The following is a 15,268-nucleotide window of genomic DNA, read 5'->3' as shown; positions in this document are numbered from 1 at the left end:
GTAAGATAACTTGGAGAAGGAAATGGCAACCCACTCCAGTATTCTTGCCTGGAGAATCCCATGGACAGAGGAGCCTGGCGGGCTACAGTCCAGAGGGCTGCAAAGAGCTGGACACGACTGAACTACTACACACACCAAACGTTCACATTCGAGCTTTATTATGTAGCTTTTCCAAAGGCAAATATAAACAGTCGTTTTGGAGTTTTGGAGTAGGTATGTAGTTTCCTTAATAATATTTTTCTTTAAATTTTTGATTCATATAAATAATAAATATAGTATAAAATTGTGGAGAGAAACTATTTCAAGTTAATAGAGTGTGTGTCATAGTAATAGCAGTAGCAAGCAAAATACAGTGCAGGCAAGGACATTTTTTCCTGGGTGCAGTATTAAAAATCAAGACAACCATGGTTTTTGTGAGCAAAGAATGTAGCACTTCATATCTTCATAATATAAAGTTATGAGAATTTAAAAAGCCATTTCATATAGATGTTCATTTATTTAGTGAGTTTAGTTTTTAGCTCAGAATAAGTAAGATAACTTGGAGAAGGAAATGGCAACCCACTCTAGTATTCTTGCCTGGAGAGTCCCATGGTCAGAGGAGCCTGGCAGGTTGCAGTCCGTGGGGTTGCAAAGAGCTGGACACAGCTGAGCACACACACACAAGTAAGATAAGTAAACAAAGCAGTATAAAGAATCAATGATGGCATATTACTGCCCTAAGGTTTTTAAGATCTCTCTCTTGCTGAACATCTATTAAAAATTACTTTTACAGAAATCTCATTTTTAAACAAAGTGTGGCTCTATTTTAAAAGTTTATTTTTGACAGAATGTCTCTTCTAAAATGTCTCTATTAATGGAAATAGTAATCTGATGTTAAGCTTTTAAATAAGGTAGCCGAGAGCATTATTGACTGTATTGTCATTTGTATATTTTTAGGAAATCATGGATCGAATCTACAAAAATGTCATGAATAAAGTGAATGAAATGAGCAGTTTTCAACGCAATCTGTTTATTCTGGCCTATAATTACAAAATGGAACAGATTTCAAAAGGGCACAGTACTCCACTGTGTGATAGGTGCGTAAAGGCTCTCCCTCTCCTTCATAATTTGATCCTTTGTTCACATTAATTATCTTAAGGGACTCTAAAAATTCCGTCTCGCATAAGAACATGAGCAGTTAAAGAAACTTTCGATGTTATTTGAAAATAATTGTCACCAAAAATTTTATTGTACTTTTAGTGTGTTATCTTTGATAGCCACTTACATGATTTTAATTATTTTGAGAAGTAGTTTCTCTTTGCTTTTAAATTTATTTCGATATGAATATAAAATGGCAACCAGATATTAAATGTTTTGTGACCTATTCCACCCCTCCCCCCATGGCACTAATAGAATAAGTATATTTAACTGTAAAGTAGTTGAGAAATTAGACAATAACAATATAACATTCAAATTAATTTTTATGGGGATATTAATATAGTTTTCAAATGTGTCACGCTTAAAGCTTTATTATAATTTTTTCCTGCATTTTACTAATCTCTCCAGTGAGATACATAACTGCTTTGTAAACCTATTTTATATATATTTTAATATACACATATGTTATATGTATATACAAAATACACACATGTATTTATACACACATATAGCATCTATTTATGCACACATGTTTATATGCACACACATATGTATTTATATACTTTTCCTGTAGCTCAGACGGTAAAGAATCTGCCTGCAATGCAGGAGACCCAGGTTCCATCTCTGGGTCAGGAAGATCCTCTGGAGAAGGGAATGGCAATCCACTCCAATATTCTTGCCTGGAGAATCCCATGGACAGAGGAGCCTGGCAGGCCACAGTTCATTGGGTTGCAAAGAGTCAGACACGACTAAGTGACTAATACTACTATATACACATATACACTATACACTATACACACACACTACTATACACACATATATATTTACATATACACATATATATTAGATATATTTATATGCACACATATTTTAAATTGTTGCCTTTGGTCTTTGCCTTTTTCAAAGTTATTAAAATACAGAACAAAACCCTTCCCCTCTTTTCATCAAGGTAGTAAGCAAAGCAGTCTTTTTATTTAGTGTATTTTCAGAAGCATTTCAATTAGATATTTGAGTTTTTTCCTTTTTAAATTTACCAGATACTTTGCATTAGTGAAATTCTATAGAGCTAAATTGCTATTTACAGATATGTATACATTTCTAATGAAATAAGCTAAAGCAAAAAAATAATTTGCTTTTAATAATAAACTTCATGAAGATACAGTAAAGTTATTCAATGTTAATGTGTATTATATAATGATGTAAAACTAATTATTCTGACCATAAGCAAAGGATTTCCATTACTATACAAAATTAAACCTGGCAATTTTGAATTCTAATATTTCTTACAGTTCTTAAGAGAAAACCACATTTTCTTGGGTCGAATAAATTTGGTTGGATAGACATTTAGATTTAAATAGTGGGTCAAGAGAATCTCTTAAATTGGCTTTGTGACTTTGGATAAGTCATTTGATCTCAACATCTCATAGGCATATCTCATTGTGTTGTACTTTGCTTTATTGTATTTCACAAGTAACTGTGATTTTGTTTTTAAACAAATGGAAAGTTTGTGGCAACCCTCTATTGTCAGATGGTTAGCATTTGCTAGGAATAAAGTATTTCTTAATTAAGGTATGCCTTGCTGTTTACACATAATGCTGTTGCACTCTTAATGGACCACAGTATAGTATAAACATAATTTTTGTATGTACCAAGATACCAAAAATTGAAGTGACTTGCTTTATTGTGATAGTCTCTCTATTGTTATGGTCTGGAACTGAACCCTAAATTATCTTCGAGGTGTTCCTATATATGAAAATTGGGAGATTAGTCTAAATGATATGGAAAATCCCATTCAGCTTTAAAAATCGGTGATTGGATTTTTGTTTTTTTTAGCTTTATTTTCCGGAAAGTTCGAGGCTTGCTAGGTGGAAATATTCGACTTCTGTTGTGTGGAGGTGCTCCACTTTCTGCAACCACACAGCGGTTCATGAACATCTGTTTTTGCTGTCCTGTTGGTCAGGGGTATGGACTCACTGAATCTTGTGGGGCTGGAACAATTACAGAAGGTTAGTTTTGTCTGCAGAGTGGTGTCTACAACAGAGGCTGGGGTACAACTCCTGGCCCTTTTGGTATGGGTTGTTTTTTGCAAATACATAGAAAATCGGTTAAAATATTTGTGTAAATCCCAAGTACTGTGATTGTGGAAATAAGTTTTCAGAATGTATTAGGTATGTCACTAGTTCATCTAGAGGAGTTTTTCGTGTTAAACTGGTAGGTAGTATTAAAAACTACTTAGCATTCTAGAAAAGAAGTTTTAGTAACAAGCATTAGCTGTATTGTATACATATATGACCTTATATCAGTTATTAAATTTCTTTTTATGTCGAAAAATTAATGTGTTTGTTTAGTTGTTTAGGTTTATTAAGGGTCAAATTCAGAAATGCTTGTTGAGGTGAGTGGTCTGTGTTAAAATCAGTGCAGTGATAAACTAGAGAGTCTAATCTCGGTCTGGAGAGTCTAACTCCCAGAGTTTATCATGGTGACGAGCGTAGGTGACTGGTCCATTACCGAGTGGTGCCCAGGAGACTCTGTAGTGCCCGTGTGCCCTTTTATAGAGGAGAGTTAATTTGTTCTCCAGTCCAGGAAAAAACTATGCTTCTCCTTTGTTTTCTCTAGATATTTGTAGACACTAAACCATTTTCCTTTCTTCGCCCTAAGTGATTTTGTGTACCATTCTTATGCCAGGTTTATCCTGCACTACTTCCATATTTTCCAGTTTTCCATTGTGTTCTCTATCATTTTCATATTTTTGGAAGCTGCTTGTAACTCTTGTTTTGCAGAAAATACACAAGCTTTCTTAAAAACAAGCATGTTCCGTTCCCAAGGAGCCTTAATTTCTTCAATTTTTAAGGTTTCCTTTGGTTGCGCTATTAAGCAGTGATGGTTTATGTTGTAAATAAATCTGTAAAGTATCATGTATCAACCTTTTATTTCTGGTATTTGAATGGTCCTTGGAAAGGAAACCTAATGCAGTAGTAATTCATAATAGTGGTGAATTCTTGCCCCAGATCTTTGAAAGTGAACAGTCTGAACCTCCAGCCTGGCCTCTGAACTCTTACTGTGTGAGTTTAAATAGGGTATGGAGCATAAGCTGGTGTGAGGGGAGCTTCAGAGGTCTCACTGGGAAGACTGGAGAGGTTATTTGTCCTGCAAAGCAGTGTTAAATTGAGTAGGAAAGTGGAATACTGTAAACCGTTGTGCTCCTTCATCCTTTAAAACAGGGAGGACAGAGTCATGAACCAAGCAGCTACTTAGTGGGTGTAAGAAAATGTGATGGTGTGGAATCTGGGAAAACTGGAGCAGGCCTGTCCTGTCTGTTAGGGGCTGCTGTTGTTGCTGTGCTGGAAATGTGGGCCCACGATTCTTGGAGATTCTGTACCCTTCTGTGAAGTGTCTTGTTTATGACCCCTTCAGATTAAAGAAAGAAAACCCCTCAGTGTGGGCTGCGTCTGCTTGTAAAGGTTCTCGGGGGATATCTAAGCTTTGGGATAAATCTTTGTAATTAAAAAAAAAATGTGGAGCAGTTTATTAACTACCATAATCAAATACTTTTCTTCATTTACATCGTAGTGTGGGACTATAATACTGGCAGAGTGGGAGCACCATTAGTTTGCTGTGAAATCAAATTAAAGAACTGGGAGGAAGGTAATAACCTGTTTTAACCACAGAGCATTAATTTGTATAGTATTAGAATTTTACTTCCTTTTCTTCTTTATTTCAGAATATAAAATCACCCATAAGTGCTTACTTTTGTCCTTTATAAATAGAAATATGTTTATCTAGAGCTATGAGTGAATTTATTTTAACTTGTTTCAGAGATGATTTTGAAGAATTGGTTTTTTGCTTGTTTTATTACATAAATGCAAGTAAGAATTATGGGGAAAGTTGAAGATGTATTAAATGAATAATGCCCATAAATTGCAAATGATCATATTTTATAGAAACAAAATCACAAAATTCATTCTATGGAACAGAAGATTTTTACCTATTCTTTTCTTTTTTCTTTCTCTGAGGGCTTCAACCCAAAATTATCAGAAGGAAATTTTTACTATAATTACATAAAAATCTCTTGCTCATTCCATTTAAATACTAGTCATTTTTAAAATGCTTGATCCTTTTAACATGTGCATATTATTTTCTAGTTTGTTTGGATGCACTTTTCTTCTATACAAAGAGATTCTAAGCCTTGGTTGTCACTTTTCAGCTGTCTTTTAGCAAAACTAGTGAAAATGTTTCATAAACTTGGAACCATTCTGAAGTTATCTGTAAGGAATAAATCTTCTAAATATATGCTCGTTTGACTTTATACTGAGATTGATTCTCAAAATGCACAATTTAACACTTTTATCAGTTAGTTAGTATGATATTTAAGCATCTCTACAGAATCCTTAAAGGAACTGACCTGCAGTACATATGTAACTGTTTTATACACTAGATGTTGGGATTTTGAGTTTATTTTTTATTTCTCGGAATAGTAGTTTGAAAGTAGACGTGCTTATGGCTAAACAACTGAAAATTTGTAGCTAGATTTAATGATGAATTTTGTTCGTAGTGTCTGCCTTACTTTGGGAAACCCTAATTGGATCAAAATCAGATGTCCCTATTTAGAAACTAGCAGTTTCAAATATTCACCTGGTGCGTGAGGGATAAAACTATTCAATTAATTCTAAATTATTCTGTTTATTAGGTGGATACTTTAATACCGATAAACCACATCCCAGGGGTGAGATTCTTATTGGTGGCCAAAATGTGACAATGGGGTACTACAAAAATGAAGCGAAAACAAAAGCTGATTTTTTTGAAGATGAAAACGGACAGAGGTGGCTCTGTACTGGAGACATTGGGGAGTTTGACCCTGACGGCTGTTTGAAGATCATTGGTGAGCCAGCTGATTACTGTTTTTCTTTAAGTAGATGTTCCTGTAGAGTCTTTCAAAAAAGAGATTGTATATTTAGAGAAGTTGTTTAATAGTGTAAGAATTCATCTTTCTGTAACGTTGGTATGGTCTCTATCAGGTCTGCAGTGTGAAAATGCACAGTAGGGACTGTATGGAATTACAAGGCTTGACATGCTGTGAGGCCTTAAGGTCTGTTCAGAAGTGGTATTTTTAATTACTACGAGATAACCCTTAAAGAGCCCAGTTCTTAGGAGGCAGTATTCATTTTTGCGTGCTGTGCTTCGTCACTCAGTCATGTCCAACTCTTTGCGACTCCATGGTCTGTAGCCCGCCAGGCTGATCTGTCCATGGGGATTCTCCAGGCAAGAACACTGGAGTGGGTTGCCATGCCCTCCTCCAGGGGCTCTTCTCAGTGTAGGAATCGAACTGGGGTCTCCTGCATTGCAGGCGGATTCTTTACCAGCAGAGCTGCCGGGAAGCCGCCATGTTTGTGTATGTAGAGGTTATCGGGCAGTACTCTTGCCTGTCTGAAGCATTTCCTTCCCTTGCCATTGAGACCTAAGGAATGCCTGGCAGCTCAGTACCAGGACTGACAGGTGAAAAACACATTCTCCTGCTTCTTCTCTTGGGTTCTTTGTCCCAGTTAATGGCACTTCTATCCCAGTCATGCCAGCTAGACACTGGCAGGAGATGACAGCCTCTGCAGCCAGCTCCCCATAGTTAATCTATATCCCACTGCTTTACCCTATAAAATACGCCTATCGTTCTGTCTCTGTCTCCCTGTCTCTGTGATTTTAGGTCAGGTCTGCACCTTTGGCTCCCCTGTTGCAGGAAGTGCCTTTCTGTTGCAGTGCCTGCTCCTGCTAGGTGCACCCTCTCGTGGCCGCCACGTGGTTACTAAACCCCTGTCTCACCGACTGCTCTCCTGCTGGAAGCCTTTGAGTGGCTCCCAGAGGGTGGCCCCGCTCGCCCATCTGCCCCCGTCTCCTTCGTGCAGACCGGCCCAGCTCTGTTCTTGGCCAGTGCCGTTCCTCTTGGCTGCTGCTCAGTCTTCTCTGAAGACGCAGTTCAGGCCTCACGTGCAGGAATTCTTCCCAAATCGGCAAGTTGGAGAGTCTGAACACCTAGCACTACCATGTTGTACTGAAGTAATACGGTTTTTCATCCTGCTTCTCTTTAGATAGAATGTGAGCTTTCACATGGCACTTGACCTATTCTTGACCTTTCTGGTATTAATGTATCCCGGGGACATACTCTGTTGAGCAGAACATACCTGAAGCCCTGAGGATTAGGTCCCTTAAGAAGCTAAGTTTTTAAAAGAAATGTATTCAGTGGTACAGAAATAAGGGCCTCTTTTTATTATGTGTTTTAAATTTCAGCCTAACTCTCATAAGGAACTTAACTGATCGCAAATTACTTAGGGAATGACCAGTATTTATGGGGAATGGCCAATATTTGTATGTATTAAAGCTGTGTTAATACTATCCTCCAATGTGCCCTGCTCCTGGCCTTGTTTTTGCACAGATCGTAAGAAGGACCTTGTAAAACTACAGGCAGGAGAGTATGTTTCTCTTGGGAAGGTGGAGGCTGCTTTGAAGAATCTCCCACTAATAGACAACATTTGTGCATATGCAAACAGGTAAGAACACAGAATTTACGCTGTTTAAAACATTTGGTAATGCAGAGGGCCCTTCCTTTCTCTGCAGGCCTTCTTTGTAAAATTATACCGGACCTCTTCCTTCTCATGTGTTTTCCTCTTCTCGTCAGCCACTGGCTGATTCTTGCCTTGTGATGCTCCTCTCCATATCGTCCTCTGTCTGATTTGTGTTTTACATCTCGGTGCAGAGTCCCATGTGATAGGAAGGTGAAGAAAATAACCCCTCCTTCCCGCCGCTTTGGTTCTCCGAGCTACTTGTCCCTCTACACAAGGAGGCTTCCCGCAACCAGTCTAGAGGAGAGGGGAGTAAAGAAGGGAATTGGCCGGCCAATAGTGCTCTGCTCACTTCTTACTGCCCCTTCTCAATTCGAGCCTGCCTGGGGCCCCAGGAACCCCAAAGGAGGGCTTTCTTTCCCCCTTAAGCTAGGTTAAGCTGTGTCTTAACACATAGCGTCTCTCGCCCATGATGATTCAGAGGCAGCTGGGAAGGAGAGTTTAAAGTTAAAATCCCAGGAATGCACTCTTGGGAAATGTGTTGGAATTTCAGATTGACACGCTGTTCACATTTTTCCGTAACACTACTGTTTGTGGCGGTCATTCCCCAGTGGTAGTGATTGGGTGTTTTGTGGCCAGCCTGGAAGACTTACTGCTGCAGTTAACATAATACTTATTATGAAAAAATAAAATCTGATATTAGAAGAGCCAATTTAGAAATAGACTTTGAGGTACAGCCCATTTTAGAGATTTACCATATTGATTTATAAATGATTCTGCCCTCTGTTAGTCATGAAGTGTTATTTTAGTGATGCTAACAGTTCTGGGTTTTCTGGTGTGATATTAACCAGAAACATCTTTCTTCTGATGAGGCTGTCGTTTCTTCAGGTGACTGCTTTCTGTGGGCATGCTCAGAGTTCCTCTGGAATACAAATTCTCATGATAACAAAAGAGTAAATATACATAATCACATTACTTGGACTTGTTGCCAGATTTTTTTTAGAAAAAGCTTCTTACTTTCATTAGCTTTTATTTTTGTTTAGTCTATTGATGTGAATTACTAACTTTTTAAAGATAAATTTTCTAATTTCTTTTAAAAGCATGATTCATGGTAGTTATTATATGCATAGTTGAAATTCATCATGAAATGTCAGATTAAGGTTTATCTAGCAATGAATTTCTGCCAAAGCATCAGAACGTGTTATGAATCAGACAGTTAAAGTGGCTGTTGCATGAAATAAAGTGTGGCAAATATGCCTTATGTGTGTTCTCTAAAATGGTAGAGAGCTGGCTACTAAATTTCAGTGTGATCAGTAGCCACAGTTAGCATGGTCTGGCATTTAGTGCCCTAACTAAGGTACCGCTTCTGTATTTCAGTTATCATTCTTATGTCATTGGATTTGTTGTGCCAAATCAGAAGGAACTGACTGAACTAGCACGAAAGAAAGGACTTACTGGGACTTGGGAGGAGTTGTGTAACAGTAGTGAAATGGAAAACGAGGTACTTAAAGTGCTTTCTGAAGCTGCTGTCTCAGGTGAGTGAGAGTGTTAACTGGTTCTGGGAACTGAGATGGGAAGAGAATACTTAAACTTGTTTTTGTTACAAGGTTAGGTTACATTTCCTGCTCAGAAACCAATCATATTTTCCTACCATTAGTCAGGAGAAGAACATGCTTGTCACCCCCGTTCAAGCCCCTCTGGGGACACACAAGGCCACCACGCCCGCCACTGATGTACACGTATCAGAATGTTCTCTTCTCACAGCTTTTGTTTTCCGGGTTGGCCCTTCCTCCACTCTGTTCTGCTGTTTCCAGGGCCCTGCTGGGCTTCCCAGATACCCCAGCCCACAGGGAGCCGTCCAAGACTCTCTCTACACTGTTAGCATGGTGGTGGTTGGCTGTACTCACGTGTCTTCTCCCCCTGTGTGTGTGTGTGTTGTGGAGTGGGCAGAGAGACGTAGTTTGATGTTGTTGGTTTAATAAAGCCAGCTATACTCTCTGGGGCATCAACGTTAAGTAAAATATAAGTGTGCATTTTTATTCTCCTTAGATATGTCATTTAAGATTATGAAAAATGTAAATCTCATTTAATCAGATGAAATTATTCTGACCCTTTATTTCAGCAGTAATTATGTTTTGTAGCATGTCAGTCTGAATATAATTTCCAGCTTTTCTAGGTAACTCAAAATCTTTGCACTGATGCTGACTTAAGTTTAGTTTTCTAATTAAAGTTAGAAACCTATATTATTTCTCAGTAAGGTGGAATACTGAAACAAGCATAATTTAAAATTTATATACTTTATAAAATTTATTTTTAAAAAATATGTGTTAACAGACATATAATTTACACACCAAACAACTCAACCATTTAGTCTACAATAGTTTTTTAGTATGTTGGCAGAATTGTACACATTGCTGTATCAGCTTCAGATTGTTATCACCTCATTGTCTTTGTCATCACCTCAAAAAAGAAATACTGTGTCCATCGGCAGGCACTCCTCATCATACCTCAGACCTCTCAGTCCTGGGAAGCCACTGATCTTTCTGTTTCTACAGATTTGCCTGTTCTAGAGATTTTATGTAAGTCGACCATGTAGTGTATGGGTTTGTGACTGGTTTCTTTCACTTAGCATGTAATGTTCAGCTCTATATTTTTGTCCTAGTGTGTACCAACACTTCATTTCCTTTTATTGTCAAATAATATTTTGTTATCCACTCATCAGTTAACACCTAGGTCACTTCTACTTTTGGCTATAAATGATATGTTGCTGTGAACATTTGTGCACAAGTTTTTGTGTGGATATGCTTGCTTACTTCTTTTGGGTAGACACCTGAGTAGAATTGATGGGCCTCTGCCAACTTTGTTGACTCTTGAGGAACTGCCAGGCTATTTTCCAGAATATGTTTTTCCCTAAATATTTTAGACTATTTTTTAAAATGGTGGCACCATTTTGCATTCCCTCTCAAGTTGTATGAGGATTCCAGTTTCTCCATCCTTACCAACACTTGTTAATCCTTTTAATTCTGGCCATCCTGATTGGTGTGAAGTGGCCTCTCATTGTGGCTTTGATCTGTATTTCAGATGGTGGTTTATGATGTTGAGCATATTTTCCTGCATTTATTGGCCACTGTATGTATTCTCTGGAGAAGTGGCTGTTCAGATTCTTTGCACAATTTTTAAGTGAGGTTATTTGTCTTTTTATTATTGAGTTTGTTGCTATTCAGTCACTTAAGTTGTGTCCAATTGCTTTGTGACCCCATGCACGGTTCATGCCATGCTCCTCTGTCCTCCACTGTCTCCTGGAGTTTGCTTAAATTCATGTTTGTTGAGTTGGTGATGCTATCTAACCATCTCATCCTCTGTTACCCTCTTCTCCTTTTGCCTTAAGTCATTCCCAGCGTCAGGGTCTTTTCCAGTGAATTGGCTCTTCGCATCAGGTGGCCAAAGTATTGGAGCTTCAACTTTAGCATAATCTTTCCTATGAATATTCAGGGTTGTTTTCCTTTAGGATTGTCTGGTTTGATCTCCTTGCTGTCCAAGGGACTCTCAAGTTTCTCCAGCACCACTATTCGAGGGCACCACATTCTTTGGCATTCCCCCTTCTTTATGGTCTCTCTCTCACGTCTGTAGATGACTGCTGGTAAAGCCGTAGCTTTGACCTTTGTCAAAGGACACATGGACCTTTGTCAGCGAAGTGGTGTCTCTGCTTCTTAATATACTGTCTAGGTCTGTCATAGCTTTCCATCCAAAGAGTAAGCGTCTTAATTTCATGGCTGCAGTCACCATCTGCAGTGATTTTGGAGCCCAATAAAATAAAATCTGTCACTGTATGGGTCTTTATATATTCTAGATGCAAATCCGTTATCAGGTATGTGATTTGTAACTATTTTCTCCCATTGTTTGGGTTGTGTTTTTACTTTCTAGATGGTATCCTTTGAAGTACAACAGTTTTAATTTTTTTATAAGGAACAGTTTCCTTTTTTTTCGTTTGGTTGCTTGTGCTTCACATTTGAGAAGCCGTTGCCTAATCTAATTTACAAAGAAATATTTTCTTTATTTTCTTCTAAGAGTTTGGTAGTTTTTGTCCTTATATTTGGGTCCTTAATCCATTTTGAGTTAATTGTTATATATGATGTGAAGAAGGGATCCAGCTTCGTTTTTAAGCCAAGTCTGTATTCGATTTACACCTGAGAAACAGTCAGTAGGTTAAATATGTTTAACTAGAGAAACTTTTAAGGCAGGGAGTTGGTCTCCCTTTCCACTGGGGGCTGGCTGGACAGAACTGGCAATCTGTAGGACAGACTGCTGAAGAAGCGGACTGGAGTCTTAGGCAGGGGACAAAGTCCTTGTCAGTGGGCAGCATTGCTTCTTCTTTGGGGGGCGCCTCAGCTCTGCTCTCAAGGTCTTTGAACTGACTTAGCCATATCTATAAACCACTTTCAAAGGAACACCTACATTAGTGTTTAATTGAATAACTGGGAACTCCAGCCTAGTCCAGATGATGCATAAAACCACCACAGTCCTCCTGTTGTCAGCTTGGCGCCCACGTACATTTCCTTAAACCATAGTTAATTTCCAAGTAAAGACAGTAACAAAGTCAGACTGTCACCTAACGTTATGCAGTTATTTTGTGTGCAACGAAAATGCATGAACCTGTTCTCCAGGTGTGTTTGCACACCCCCGAGTGATTTTTAACTCTGCTACTTTGCTATCCTGTAACTTAAATACTGTGATATAAAGTTAACTTATGAACATATTATAACAAGAGAATGGGGGGAAGAAAGCAAAAGGTATTTGCTTAGCATATACACAAACATATTCACATCAAAATAAGGAAGAAATACTCACAGTTTTTATTAGAGTCCCCGTTTCTCCACCTGGTCATGTGATTGTTGCTGTGTTCATTTTTCTAAAACCTGGTGGAGCTGACACTGCTGTTCCTGGCGGCGTTCTGAGCCCGATCACGGAGTGCAGTGCTGAGTGTTTATAGCTGAGCATGGGCTTCCAGGGCTTGCCTGCGAGTTTCCGCGCATCTCACTGCTGTCAGACTCGGGTCCCTTCATGCTCGGTCCCTACCCTACTGCTGCTTCTCATGGTGGCTTTTCCAGTTAGAAACCACTCCTGAAAGACTTGTAGTCTTTGAAGAATAAAACTTTGTTATTTGAGTTAATATATCATTTTTGTTCCCAAGGCACTTATATCTTGAACTCATTTCTTTAAAAATATATGTATTATTATGGCTAAGTGTTTACCCTTTTCCCAATAGTATAGCAGTTGAGAGCAGAAACTATTCCTTTTTGTATTTTAAAACAATGCTTACTAAAGCATTTTACACAATAATTTTTGCTGGTAAATATTTGTGAAACAAGCGCTGGAAAAGTAAATCAGCCTTGATAAGGAAATGTGCTTCTTCAGATCTCAGCCCCCGCGCCCCCATCCTTCCCCTCTTGAGGGTCTCCCTGGTGTGAGCAGCGTGAGGAACACAGTAGGGAGCCCACATGCTTCCTCAGAGCTCACGGCGACCATCCTGGCTCAGTCACTAGATTTCTGTTTCACCTTGATTATTTCTTAAAGTGGTTTTTAGACAGTTAATTATTTTGTTTTTGGCTGTGCTGGGTCTTTGTTGCCGTGTGGGCTTTTTCTCTAGTTGCAGAGGGCTGGGGCTGCTCTCGTTCCAGCACGTGTGAGCGTCTCATCACGCAGGTGTCTCTGCCGTGGCTTCGCTGTGGTGGTGCACGGGCGTAGGGCGCTCAGCTTTCGGTAGTTGCAGCTCCCGGGCTCCAGAGCGCCGGCCCAGTGGTTGAGGCGCAGGGGCTTAGTTGCTCTGAGACACGTGGAAATCTTCCTGGAGCAGAAATGGACCCTGTGTCTCTTGCGTTGGCAGGTGGATTCTTTACCACTGAGCCCCCAGGGAAGCCCTCTAAAGTGGTTTTTTAAAAACAAATTCAAAAGAAAACAAATAGGTATAAGATCAAAAGTGACACTTCCTTTTTTTTAAACCCTGGATACTAGCCCCTCAAGGCATATGGTTTATTTTATCTGTATCCTCATCCTACATATCTAGTTGCATGTAAGTTTATGTAGTGTTCAAACACAAAGCAAAATGATTTTTTTAAACCTAATAGTATATGGCAAGTATCTTTGTATACCCATACCAATAGATCTAACTTATTTTTAATGAATGAATTGTGTACATTTTATGCCTATATCATAATTTACCCAACTCATTCTGTTGATGGACATGTAGATTTTCTAAACAGTTTTTTTGCTATTATAATTCTTTTATATATATATATATATATCTGTATTTTGCTTCTGGTATTTCTCAGGGATAAATTGCTTAGAAGTGAGATTTATTAGCTGTAGGTTTTACATTTTGATGGGTGCGTGGAGTCTGAGGAAGTTAAAACTATTTGCTAAGAATTTTAATTGTATATTTTTCATGACTTTGTGTTTAATTTTTAATTTCTTTTTTCCACCATCTCAGCAAGTCTGGAAAAGTTTGAAATTCCAGTAAAAATTCGTTTGAGCCCTGAACCGTGGACCCCTGAAACTGGTCTGGTGACAGATGCCTTCAAGCTGAAACGCAAAGAGCTTAAAACACATTACCAGGCGGACATTGAGCGAATGTATGGAAGAAAATAGTTATTCTCTTTCAGCATCAGTTTGCTGCAGGGAGCTCAGATCAAATAGGAAAATACTTGAAATGCATGTCTCAAACTGTGAGGCAGAGTCCATTACTCATATTAAACCTAAACTGTTATTTCTCATGACATCACCATTTTTAACTGACAGGATTAGTAAAATATTAAGACAGCAAACTTGTGTCTGTCTCTTCTTTCTTCCCCTCCTCCAGTTTACTTTACCACCTAGGACTGCACTTGTCAGCATGAGGACTTTTATGAATCATATTGGGGAACAGTGATTTTAAAACCTCAAGTTTTTAAACATGATTTATATGTTCTGTATAATGTTCAGTTTGTAACTTTTTAAAGTTTGGATGTATAGAGGACTAAATAGGAAATATAAGAATTGGTTATTTGGGGGGCTTTTTTACTTACAGTATTTAAAATGCAAGGGTATGGATGTGAAATTATGTAAATTTCATTCAAATGCTTATGAATCAAATCATTGTTGAACTAAAGATTTGTTGCTGTATAATTATTGTCTTGAATGCATTTGAGAGAAATAAATATACCCATACTTCTGTTTTAAGAAATTGAGACCTTGTGAATATATGCCTCAGTGTCTTCTTTATATATTTATTTTTTCTTAGGGAAAAAAATGAAGTTGGGTTGGTGCTGCATGAAACAAAATAGCAATAGAGAGTTGTGGTTTCATAGTAAAGAAGGAAACGCAGCAAGGGCGTCCCCAGTGGGTCCTTAATTTCTAGTGGCTGACCAACAAAATAGCTAGTCTGCTAGTTAGCTATGGAAACTAGGAAAACATCTAAATTTTTAGAATTGGAACAATTCTAAAAGTTAAGGTAGAATTTAAAAACAGTAAATGAAAGGATGGAATGTTATTCTTTATTTTCACTGACCACAATATATATTTACATTGAATTGTCTGTGATAATGCCA

At 38.3% G+C, this 15,268-nt stretch overlaps 1 protein-coding gene across 3 annotated transcripts in view; it reads left to right on the top strand.

Annotated features, from left to right (window-relative positions):
• ACSL3 (acyl-CoA synthetase long chain family member 3) overlaps nucleotides 1–14,904 on the top strand; it is a 73,498-nt gene extending 58,594 nt beyond the window's left edge. For 2 of the 3 annotated variants that reach the window (XM_065930464.1, XM_065930465.1), the window contains exons 9-15: nucleotides 937–1,076; nucleotides 2,971–3,143; nucleotides 4,708–4,782; nucleotides 5,825–6,016; nucleotides 7,559–7,673; nucleotides 9,063–9,220; nucleotides 14,173–14,904. In XM_065930464.1, coding sequence (XP_065786536.1) covers nucleotides 937–1,076; nucleotides 2,971–3,143; nucleotides 4,708–4,782; nucleotides 5,825–6,016; nucleotides 7,559–7,673; nucleotides 9,063–9,220; nucleotides 14,173–14,330 — 1,011 coding nt within the window. In that variant the 3' untranslated portion in view covers nucleotides 14,331–14,904. The remainder of the gene's footprint in view (nucleotides 1–936; nucleotides 1,077–2,970; nucleotides 3,144–4,707; nucleotides 4,783–5,824; nucleotides 6,017–7,558; nucleotides 7,674–9,062; nucleotides 9,221–14,172) is intronic. The other variant, XM_065930466.1, reaches the window with a different exon arrangement.
• The last annotated feature ends 364 nt before the right edge of the window (nucleotides 14,905–15,268 follow it).

Source organism: Muntiacus reevesi, chromosome 3 (assembly GCF_963930625.1).
Source record: "Muntiacus reevesi chromosome 3, mMunRee1.1, whole genome shotgun sequence".
NCBI lineage: Eukaryota > Metazoa > Chordata > Mammalia > Artiodactyla > Cervidae > Muntiacus > Muntiacus reevesi.
The sequence above is the reverse complement of the archived record's forward strand: the minus strand, read 5'-3'. Positions and strand labels throughout refer to the sequence as shown.